Raw genomic sequence first — 12,515 nt, 5'->3', positions numbered from 1 at the left:
GCCACAACAGTGAGAGGCCCGTGTACTGCAAAAAAAAAAAAAAAAAAAAAAATTAAATACAAAGAAAATATATTAAAAGCAGCAAGGGAAAAGCAACAAATAACATACAAGGGAATCCTCATAAGGTTAACAGCTGATTTCTCAGCAGAAACCCTGCAAGCCAGAAGGGTGTGGCAGGACGTATTTAAAATGAAGAAAGGGAAAAACCTACAACCAAAATTACTCTACCCAGCAAGGATCTCATTCAGATTCGATGGAGAAATTAAAACCTTTACAGACAAGCAAAAGCTAAGAGAATTCAGCACCACCAAACCAGCTTTACAACAAATGCTAAAGGAACTTCTCTAGGCAGGAAACACAAGAGAAGGAAAAGACCTACAATAACAAACGCAAAACAATTAAGAAAATGGTAATAGGAATATACATACTGATAATTACCTTAAATGTAAATGTATTAAATGCTCCAACCAAAAGACATAGACTGGCTGAATGGATACAAAAGAAAGACCCGTATATATGCTGTCTACAGGAGACCCACTTCAGACCTAGGGACACATTACAGACTAAAAGTGAGAGTATGGAAAAAGATATTCCATACAAATGGAAATCAAAAGAAAGCTGGAGTAGCAATTCTCATATCTGACAAAATAGACTTTAAAATCAAGAATGTTATAAGAGACAAAGAAGGACACTACATAGTGTTCAAGGGATCAATCCATGAAGAAGATATAACAATTGTAAATATTTATGCACACAACATAGGAGCCCCTCAATATATAAGGCAAAATGCTAACAGCCATAAAAGGGGAAATTGACAATAACACAATAATAGTAGGGGACTTTAACACCCCACATTCACCAATGGACAGATCATCCAAAATGAAAATAAATAAGGAAACACAAACTTTAAATGATACATTAAACAAGATGGACTTAATTGATATTTATAGGACATTCCATCCAAAAACGAGAATACACTTTCATCTCAAGTGCTCATGGAACATTCTCCAGGATAGATATATCATGGGTCACAAATAATGCCTTGGTAAATTTAAGAAAATTGAAATCATATCAAGTATCTTTTCTGACCACAATGCTCTGAGACTAGATATCAATTACAGGAAAAAATCTGTAAAAAATACAAACACATGGAGGCTAAACAATATACTACTTAATAACCAAGAGATCACTGAAGAAATAAAAAAATACCTAGAAACAAATGACAATGAAAATAGGACGACACAAAACCAATGGGATGCAGCAAAAGCATTCTAAGAAGGAAATTTGTAGCAGTACAATCCTACCTCAAGAAACAAGAAACATCTCAAATAAACAAGCTAACCTTACACCTAAAGCAATTAGAGAAAGAAGACTAAAAAACCCCAACATTAGCAGAAGGAAAGAAATTATAAAGATCAGATCAGAAATAAATGAAAAAGAAATGAAGGAAATGATAGCAAAGATCAATAAAATTAAAATCTGGTTCTTTGAGAAGATACACAATATTAATAAGCTGTTAGCCAGACTCATCAAGAAAAAGAGGGAGAGGACTCAAATCAGTGAAATTAGAAATGAAAAAGGAGAAGTTACAACAGACACCACAGAAATACAAAGCATGCTAAGACACTACTACCAGCAACTCTATGCCAATAAAATGGACAACCTGGAAGAAATGGACAAGTTCTTAGAAAAGTAAAACGTTCCGAGACTGAACCAGAAAGAAATAGAAAATATAAACAGACCAATCACAAGCACTGAATTTGAGACTGATTAAAAATCTTCCAACAAACAAAAGCCCGGGACCAGTCGACTTCACAGGCGAATTCTATCAAACCTTTTGAGAAGAGCTAACACCTATCCTTCTCAAACTTTTCTAAAATATAGCAGAGGGAGGAACACTCCCAAACTCATTCTACAAGGCCACCATCACCCTGATACCAAAACCAGACAAAGATGTCACAAAGAAAGAAAGCTACAGGCCAATAACACTGAGGAACATAGATGCAAAAATCCTCAACAAAATACTAGCAAACAGAATCCAACAGCACATTAAAAGGATCATACACCATGATCAAGTGGGGTTTATGCCAGGAATGCAAAGATTCTTCAGTATATGCAAATCAATCAATGTGATACACTATAAAACAAATTGAAGGAGAAAAATCACTAGATCATCTCAATTGATGCAGAAATAGCTTTCGACAAAATTCAACACGTATTTAAAATAAAATCCTCCAGAAAGTGATCATAGAGGGAACTTACCTCACATAATAAAGGCCATATATGACAAACCCACAGCCAACATCGTTCTCAGTGGTGAAAAATGGAAACCATTTCTGCTAAGATCAGGAACAAGACAAGGTTGCCCACTCTGCTGCTATTATTCAACATAGTTTTTGAAGTTTTAGCCACAGCAATCAAATAAGAAAAAGAAATAAAAGGAATCCAAATCAGAAAAGGAGAAGTAAAACTGTCACTGTTTGTAGATGACATGGTACTATACATAGAGAATCCTAAAGATGCTACCAGAAAACTACTACAGCTAATCAATGAATTTGATAAAGTAGCTGGATACAAAATTAATGCACAGAAATCTCTTGCATTCCTATACACTAATGATGAAAAATCTCCAAGAGAAAATAAGGAAACACTCCCATTTACCATTGCGACAAAAAGAATAAAATAACTAGGAATAAACCTACCTAAGGAGTCAAAAGACCTGTATGCAGAAAACTATAAGACACTGATGAAAGAAATTAAAGATGATACAGACAGGTGGGGAGTTATACCATGTTCTTGGAAGAATCAACATTGTGAAAATGACTATACTACCCAAAGCAATCTATAGATTCATTACAATCCCTATCAAACTACCAATGGCATTTTTTCACAGAACTAGAACAAAAGTTTCACAGTTTGTATGGAAACACAAAAGACCCCAAATAGCCAAAGCAATCTTGAAAAAGAAAAATGGAGCTGGAGGAATCAGGCTCCTGGACTTCGGACTATACTACAAAGCTACCGTAATCAAGACAGTATGGTACTGGCACAAAAAAAGAAATATAGATTAATGGAACAGGATAAAAAGCCCAGAGATAAACCCACACACATATGGTCAACTTATTTTTGATAAAGGAGGCAAGAATATACAATGGAGAAAAGACAGCCTCTTCGGTAAGTGGTGCTGGGAAAACTGGACAGCTACATGTAAAAGAATGAAACTAGAACACTCCCTAACACCATACACAAAAATAAACTCAAAATGGATTAATGACCTAAGTGTAAGTCCACACACTATAAAACTCTTAGAGGAATACATAGGCAGAGCACTCTATGACATAAATCACAGCAAGATCCTTTTTGACCCACCTCCTAGAGAAATGGAAATAAAAATAAACTAATGGGAACTAATGAAACAAAAGCTCTTGCACAGCAAAAGAAACCATAAACAAGACAAAAAACAACCCTCAGGATGGGAGAAAATATTTGCAAATGAAGAAACTGACAAAGGATTAACCTCCAAAACATACAAGCAGCTCATGCAGCTCAATATCCAAAAAACAAACAACCCAATCCAAAAATGGGCAGAAGACCTAAATAGACATTTCTCCACAGAAGATATACAGATTGCCAACAAACACGTGAAAGGATGCTCAACATCACTAATCATTAGAGAAATGCAAATGAAAACTACAATGAGGTATCACCTCACACCAATCAGAATGGCCATCATCAAAAAATCTACAAACAATAAATGCTGGAGAGGGTGTGGAGAAAAGGGAACCCTCTTGCACTGTTGGTAGGAATGTAAATTGATACAGCCACTATGGAGGTTCCTTAAAAAACCAAAAATAGAACTACCATATGACCCAGCAATCCCACTACTGGGCATATACCCTGAGAAAACCATACTTCAAAAAGAGTCATGTACCACAATGTTCATTGCAGCTCCATTTACAATAGCCAGGACATACGAGCAACCTAAGTGTCCATCAACAGATGAATGGATAAAGAATATGTGGCACATACATACAGTGGAATATTACTCAGCCATAAAAAGAAACGAAATTGAGTTATTTGTAGTGAGGTGGATGGACCTAGAGACTGTCACACAGAGTGAAGTAAGTCAGAAAGAGAAAAATACTGTATGCTAACACATATATATGTAATCTAAAAAATATATAAATAAAAAATGGTTCTGAAGAACTTAGGGGCTGGACAGGAATAAAGACTCAGACGTAGAGAATGAACTTGAGGACACAGCAAGGGGGAAGGGTAAGCTGGGATGAAGTGAGAGAGTGGCATGGTCATATATACACTACCAAATGTAAAATAGACAGCTAGTGAGAAGCAGCCACATAGCCCAGGGAGATCAGCTCAGTGCTTTGTGTCCACCTAGATGGGTGGGATAGGGAGGGTGGGAGAGAGATGCAAGAGGGAGGAGATATGGGGATATATGTATATGTATAGCTGATTTACTTTGTCATACAGCAGAAACTAACACACCACTGTAAAGCAATTATACACCACTAAAGATGTAAAAAAAAAAAAAGATAATTGGACAGTTAAATATGGTGCCCATATGTAACCTAAACAGAAGAGCATTCTAGAGCTATGTGTTTAGGAGAACTTAAATTTGACAAATAAAATCAGCATTGTTGCAGAACTGCAATTTTTGCTCAAACCATAAAAAAAAAAAAAAGAAAATTCACTCTGACAATTTTTCTGTGATAATTGGAATATTTACTCAATTTTTAACATATGTACTGGAATTATTAAATTTAATCATCTTAGTCTTTGTTTTATTTGTACCACCTTGACTGTTGCTTTTTAAATATATTTTTTATCTTCTTTTCTGTCAAAAAGAAAAAAAAAATATATATATATATATATATATGTCAAGGCAGAAACACTATATTTTTGTTAATCCCTAAGGATTATAGTTCTTTTTTAAAATTATTCCAGACCCACAATTTATATCTCAATATGTAACATAATTCACATTATTATACATTTTTAAAAAGGAGAAACTTTAGCATACGAACACCTTAGAAAAAATTCTAACATGGTCCAGTAATTTTATAACTAAAGTTTCTGGGCAAAAGGTATAGTTACCATTTTCTGTCCAAATTTTTAATAGTCATTTTAAATGGAACATCATTTCAGAATAGTATGAAATTACGTTGTGAAATCAGGACAGTCATTGAACATTATGTGTCTATTACATTATGTATGTCTTTACACTTAAGGAATGGATAGTAAACAATCTTGGAGTAAAATATGGGGCAGAACCTGCTTTAAGTTGTACCAAGTCAATCAAATAGAAATTTGAAGAACCTTGTATTAAGATGAGACGCTTTTATACTCAGCATTTTCTTCCAATGAAAAAATAAATCCAGTGTGCCACCATCTTGACAACTCTTTAACTATATAAAGAATATAGTTCTTATATAACTCAACACAAAGTAAACAATATAGCAGTTATCTCTTCCAAAGGTCAGTCAAATGCAGTTTTTTTTCCTCTGACCCTAAAAGAACATATCAATCTTCTACCTCATAGAAGTTCTAAATTGTAATTTTGTTCTTCAGTATTTCAATTTTTTTTAAATTTCTGCTTGTTTCTACATTAAGATTAACTTTTGTCATCCAGTGATGATAACTTCAAGCTGATCAAATAAGGATGTTTTCCATTTTTTTGACATTAACATCCTAAATTATCTTTTATTCATCTGTAATCTAGATAGACAGTTAATTCCTCAACCCTCTTAAACTGTGTCCCTAAATGGTAGGTAGACCAAGATTGCTAATATCCTTGATTTTTAAATGGTAAATATATATTATACACAGATGCATGTAAAAAATGCTCTGACAGTAACTAGAAAATAGATATTTTTAAGATACTGCTTATGTTATAGGACAAGTAATTACTATAAAACTTGCAATAATAACTTCTCATCCTATAATCTCCAAAAAATATAATATATGTCAAAGTATAGGAAAGAGTCTTCTGAAAAGCAAGAAGAATAGGGGGTCCTTGGCTTACATTTATCAATCTACATAATCTAAAAATAATTTATCCATAATCTTGAGCTATTAAGTGGACAATTACTTTAGAAACATTTTTCAAGATTTAAAAAATAAGAGTATCACTCCTTGGTATGGGACCTGTATACCTATCAAAGAAACCCCTATATATAAGGGAAAAGATATCCTTAACAAAGTTCACGATGCCATCACAGCCACCTAATTAAATATCTTAACTGCAGAATTAGTGTAATTTTTCCAAATACATTTTTATAAAACCCAAATAGCCATGAACCCAATGGCATGCCACTTTAGGGAACTTAGAAATTTGGGAAGTAGCTTTAATTATGTATTCCAATAAAAAGGCAAAAGTTGGTTGAATTATTTAAGTCCAGTTTATCTATTTGACATCCAAAAGATAGCAAAATATCTCAATCTAAATATCTCAATCAAAATATCTCTAGCAAAATCCTTCCTAAAGGAGTTTGCTTTGTAAGCATTATATTAAAGAATTCCGTGTTTTCTGGAATGCCAGAGTAGCTTACAAATCAGAACAGAGATCCCATCAGCTCCTTGAAGCACATTCTGTGACTGCCCCAGTCAGGCTGTCCATGGTCTGTCCTCTCTGACCACTCCTTGTAGATTTATTCCTTTAGAGAAAGTCACTGAAAATCTGAGGCTCATTATAAAGTAGTGGTGTTAATAACATTGTGCTTACCATTAAAGTATCAAATAAGTGCTTCATAATAGGTACTACCTTATCCTAACTATTCTAAGCAGCCTCACCTCCTAGGGCCCAAGTAATCTAGTATTCATAAACATCTTCAGTGCCCTGTGGGAGCCTTCCAGTTCAATAGGTTGTGATCTTCAATCATGTGTCCTTGAGAGAGATAGAAGCAAGTACTTATATAACATATTACATCTTCTATCTTTAGGAAATTCCACCCAGTGGAATTGTTATCAAAAAAAAAAAAAGTTTTTGCGGTTGCCAACTATTTAAATTATGCCTCAGACTACCCAAACTGGCAAATAATTGGTAGCTAAACAAAAAATAATCAAATCCACATCAACAGGGTCAGCACATTGCTTCCAAGATCACATAAAGTCTAGAGAGAAATGGTGAAGAGCACAGGCTTGGGGATGATGCGACTGTGTTTGAATCCTCTATGGACACTGACCTACCAGCTGTATTATTTTCCTATTGCTGCTGTAACAAATTGCCACAAATTCAGTGGCTTAAAACAACACAAATTTATTATCCTACAATTCTGGAACTCAGCTGTCCTAAAATCAAGGTGTCAGGAGGGCTGCATTCCTTCTGGAGGCTCTAAAGGAGAATTCATTTCCTTGCCTTTTCCATGGTAACCTAGAATTTCTTGGTTTGTGGCCCCATATTCTATCTCCAAAGCCAACAGCATAGCATCTTCAAGTCACTCTCTGTTTCCTTTTCTCCTCTCTCTCTCTCACTCTCTCTCTCTGTCTCTCTCACACAATTGTACACACACAATTTCACTTCCACTATAACAGATGATTATTTTAATTTAAACACAAATTCTGGAACACAAACCTTCATGTGTCTAAGAGAATCTTTAAAATCAGATTAAGAAAATCAGTAGAGCAGACACCCCCTTCCATGCTAAGCTATGCTATCTTCGAACCCCATATGAAACAGTGAGACCCTTTATTTTTATCTTAACTAAAGTGCACACCACACGCACACACACTAAAATGAGATTTGTCTTTCTTCACAAAGTGAAAGGCTGAACACATCCTTCTATGCTTTTGAAATTGTGTTTCCCAGGGACTCTCTCAGCTTCAAGCTTGCCATTCAACCTCCAAGGCACCCCCTTCATCAACTATAACAAATAGGGCCTTTTGTCTGTGTCAAGCAGTTGTTTCACATTTGCTGGGAAAAGAACAAAGGAACAGAGAGCTCAGAACAAACGCAGGAAGTGCTGAGGACAGTTTGGAGGGGAAAAAACGTTACTGAGCCAAGTTTGAATTCGCAATTCAGTCTTTGAGCAATTCATTTATTCTGAATGGTAAGAAAGATATAGAATTAAATTAATACTCATCAGTTATTATTCTGTAACAAATGTAATTCCTATATGCAAGAAGCCGAGTCCTATGTAATTTGTTTCTAAAATAAGTGTAGGAGCAAGTGACTAATTCTTAATTGTTTGCGCAATTAGTAAAAAGACATATATGGCATTCCAGAGACTGTTATCCACTTCCTTCCTTCTGTTATAAGGAAATCACGGTGGGCCTATGGAACCCCTGTCAACACAACAGTGGCCTGGAAATTTCTATTTAAACATTCAAAGGATATGAAATGTGTGGCATCCTAGCCTACCTTGGCTGCTTGCTGCATTTAAATTTTAGACATCAAGCCAGGCAGCTGAGCTCTGAAAGCTACTCTTTTCCCCCCACATTCAAGTACTTGCTGGCCACAAAATACTCTTCATAGCTCAGAGCATCTTGCATTGGAAAGTGGTTCCTGTCTCCTCAGGAAGACTGGGACAAGATAAGCTCGGATGAGATGACACTTTCAGGCCTTTTTATGAAAAATTTACTTCATAGCATCTTCTGTAGAACCAGTATCTTGTCTCATCCTCCATTTTATTCCCAGTGGTGTTTCCTCTTTCTGTCGGTGTATGGATCTGATTCTTGCCTGAAACAGAGAGGAGTGAGGAAAATAGGAGCAAGAACAAGGAAAAGGAAAGAAAAACATCACAAATTGGCCACCAAAGAATGGAAATAACATTTATTGAATACCTACAGTATGCCTGGCACTTTACACATTTGATTTGCAGATTAGATAATTTAATCTTCATATCATACCTAAAGGACAGACTTAATTCTGCATTTTTCAGATGAAGACACTGAAACTCAGAGAGGTCAAGAAGCTTACTCCAAGTCACACAGCTAAGCAGTGGTAGAGCCAGGTCTTTCCACTTCACCATTAACATCCAACTGTTGTAATTTGTAACTGAAATCAGAAAGCAAGATTACTGAGAGTAAAGATTCTATCCTAAGAATCCCGTAGGATGGTTAGCTCATGAGGAGCTCAAAGTTCAGTACTAAAGAAATCCTGGTTGTGAAATTAATTAAGCCCTGACCCTGCCTTGAATGCAAGTGGGAAATAGATGGAAGAGTGTTGAGATGTCAACAAAAATCCATTTCCTACCAAGAGACAAGCCGGGAGATCAAAGAGGAGAAGGAGAGGTGCTGCAGTTGTAGACGGTGCTGGGAAGGGTTTGCACAAGGAGTGTCCCTGTCACTTGAGTGGCTTTCCTAAGCTAGCCAGGTGGAGACCCTAGGTTAGGAAGCCATCAGGCCAGTTCAGAAGCCAGCCCCTCAGGTACCAGGGCTGAAAGAGAGGTAGGGCTGGACCATTTCTCACAATGAGCTAGTCAAACACTTGCACTTACGAGAGAGAAGAATGAAGGGTTACAGAGCTTGCCTTTTTAATTCTCATTTGCCTAGTTTGCATTTGAACAAATTATTATTTCTGCCTTCATTAGAGTATTTAACACAGTGTAATCAACCTGCTGGGAAGTAAAAGTGTAACCATTTTATGGTTTGTTACACTGAAATTTAAATTTGCATATTAAGCACCAAAGGCATTAACATGTGTACCCTATTCATTAACTATGGATTATAAAATATCTCTCTAGTGTGAGCCCAAACAGCAAGCCGTTTTCTGATTGAACTGCTTAATTAAATAAAAGATTATTAACAGCATTCCTTTATACCCTGGATACTTTAGTAGTTTGAAATTAAAGCACAGAGACATTCAGAAACTTTACCAAATCTTCCTCATCACTGTTTTGCAAGCATCTCTCTGAAAATGATAGATTGACTCTGCTCTGGAAAAACTGCACTCTGAAATAAACCTCTTTATAAATGAAGCAAAGCCATAAAGTAAATAGTACCTGAACTCAGATTCAATTTTATCATTTTAATTCCATTCAAACCTTCATCACTGGTGAGGCTGGTCTAAGTCCTGTTCTGCAGATTTCTACCGTGACAAATAAAGGAGGACATGCAGCAAGCTTCCCAGTCTAAATACAAACTATTTTTATAAATCAGTGGTGAGCTAACTTAATTTGGTTCTTCTAACCTACACTACAAACACAAAATCCTTCTGCACCCAACTGAAACCTATTTTTTAAAAATAATTTCAGAGCAGTAAGTGAGCTTCTCTTAACCTCTTCCATCTTTGATAGTATTGACCACAGGTTTAGATCTCCTTGACCTGAGTGAACCCGTCTCTCAAACCCAAACCAAAGCCAAGAAGTTGGAGGCCTCATCGAAAACCTCATCCCTCAAGAAAAAGGCTGATGGGCCTGACCTCATCAGTGCGGATGCTGAGCAGAGAGGCCAGGCTCTCCGAAACGCAGAGACGGCATCCCTAGACTTAGGTAAGGCAATAGCTTGTGTCTGCTGCTGTTCACTCGTGCTTAATACAACAAGGAAGTTCTACAAATGACATTAAAACCATGGATAAAGCAGTAGAAAAGATTAATTCTATGTAGGAAACTGGACAGGACACACTTCTTTGTGCTTAGATTAAATAGCAGTTGAGGAGCTCAACTTTGCAGAACTGGTGTGGATTTATACGTTTATTTATACAACCCATGTGTATTGAGTTTCTGATAGATGGCAGGTACCACACTAGGCACTGGAGTTACAATAAAAATAAGACACGAATCTTGCTCTCTAGGAGAATTCAGTCCATAGGGGAAGAGAGTCTAGAAAGAGAAAACTCTAACCCAAGGTCCGGGAACAGCCAGAAGGAACAGTAACATGTAACATGTGTGGGGATACGTCCAATACAATAATAACAGCTACAATTCACTGATGACTTACAATGTCCAGAACTGTGCTACTTGATTTACATATATTAGCCTGTTAATTCATCACAACTCTTTGAAATGAATGAGGAACCAAATTTTCAAATTTAAATAACTTGCCCAAGATCCCAGTTAGTATGAGGAAGAGCTGGAATTTGAGCCAAGCTCTAATTAACTTCAAAGCCGGTACTTCTCTCCACTGTACATGTTCCTGAGAAAGGAGACCTTAGCCTCAGATCATGGAACCAGTCAATTAAGCTCCCCTTTCTTAAGAGAAAGAAAGGTAACAGTTATTTCAGAAAGCCAAGGGAAACATGGATGGGTAAGTATCCATAAAATGAGCATATTAGTAACTTATCCATAAAGTTACAAAGGTTAAAGGGGATATACATATATGTAAAATCACTTAGCACTGTGATATATACATGTTAGATGACCATGAATTAATTTATTCATTTGTTCAGTAAACATTTCTCTAAATATCTGTTGTGTTCCATACTATGTGCTGGAAATACAAAGATAAATAATATAAGCTTTCTGCCCCTTAGTAAGTTTACAGTCTAGTGGAGAGGTAGAAAAATGATTAAAATAATTATAATAAAATATGTACTATGTGCTGCAATAAAGAAAAGCCCAGGTTAAGCCCGTCACCCAGCCAGGGGGTTATAGAAGGTGCCTTATAGGAGGTACTATGTGAGCAGTCTTGAAGGTTGAGTAAGAATTTGCCAGATGAAAAATATGGATCAGAGAGAGGTGGGAAGGAAGGGGCAGGGCATTCCTGAGGCAGAAGAGAAAGGGAGTCACACACAAGTAGACAAACACAGAGAGATGCCTTTTCAAGCAAATACAAGCACTGCTGCAGTATTCAAGAACGGTAGAGTACTGAGAAATAAATCTGAGAGTCACCAGGGGTCAGATAATGGGAGTTCTTGGATGCCAGGCCGTTAAGTTTGGGGGGAGAGCAGGGTTGAAGGGTTTTTACTCAGAGGAGTGACATCAACAGATTCTATTTTAGAAAAATTTTTCTCTTTTGGATGTGTGGAGAAAGGAATGGAGGCAGGGAGAAAATACAGGCATGTAAGAGAGTGACAGAGGGGATAGTGAGAGGGAGACGGGTTCAAAAATAAATAAATAAAAACAAGACTTGTGGACTGGGTAGATATATGCATGCCAGCAAGGAAGAGATATAGAATGTGCCAAACTCTGTGATGCAGGTACAAGAGGAGAAGGCGGGGTGGCGGGGGGGTGGATGTCAAGGTGGAAAGTGTCGAGTTCAGTTTTGAACCTGTTATATATGAGGAAACTGTGGAGCTTCTCTGTAGAGATGTCCAATGGACTGTTAAATGTATAAATCTAGAACTCAGGAAAGAACCAAGCAGGAAATAGAGATTTGAAAGTCAGAAGCCTATGAATAGCCATCACAGTCATGAGTGTAGATGAGCTCACCAAGGATAGCTCATAGAGAAAGGGAAGAGAACCAGCACGCTGCTCAAACTGGCTGCACACATAGGATCTGCGCTCCTCTGCCACGTCACTTTTCGAGGCCTGTCTCTCTGGAGGAACATTTTATAATTATTTCCTCATCATCCATGTGTTCTAGGTTTATTCCATTTCAATAAGTGAAATTTATATGCA

The 12,515-nt window shown here is 36.7% G+C and overlaps 1 protein-coding gene across 7 annotated transcripts in view; it reads left to right on the top strand.

The window, feature by feature from the left end:
• The window catches only part of PEX5L (peroxisomal biogenesis factor 5 like), a 190,934-nt gene that overhangs the window by 99,610 nt on the left and 78,809 nt on the right, over positions 1 to 12,515 (top strand). For 4 of the 7 annotated variants that reach the window (XM_060100062.1, XM_060100061.1, XM_060100059.1 and 1 more), the window contains one exon: positions 10,254 to 10,448. The exons of the other annotated variants lie outside the window; for them this stretch is intronic. In XM_060100062.1, coding sequence (XP_059956045.1) covers positions 10,254 to 10,448 — 195 coding nt within the window. The remainder of the gene's footprint in view (positions 1 to 10,253; positions 10,449 to 12,515) is intronic. 7 annotated transcript variants of the gene reach the window in all.

This window comes from Mesoplodon densirostris, chromosome 5, assembly GCF_025265405.1.
Source record: "Mesoplodon densirostris isolate mMesDen1 chromosome 5, mMesDen1 primary haplotype, whole genome shotgun sequence".
NCBI lineage: Eukaryota > Metazoa > Chordata > Mammalia > Artiodactyla > Ziphiidae > Mesoplodon > Mesoplodon densirostris.
Note: the sequence above shows the minus strand (reverse complement) of the source record. Positions and strands in the feature narration are given on the sequence as shown.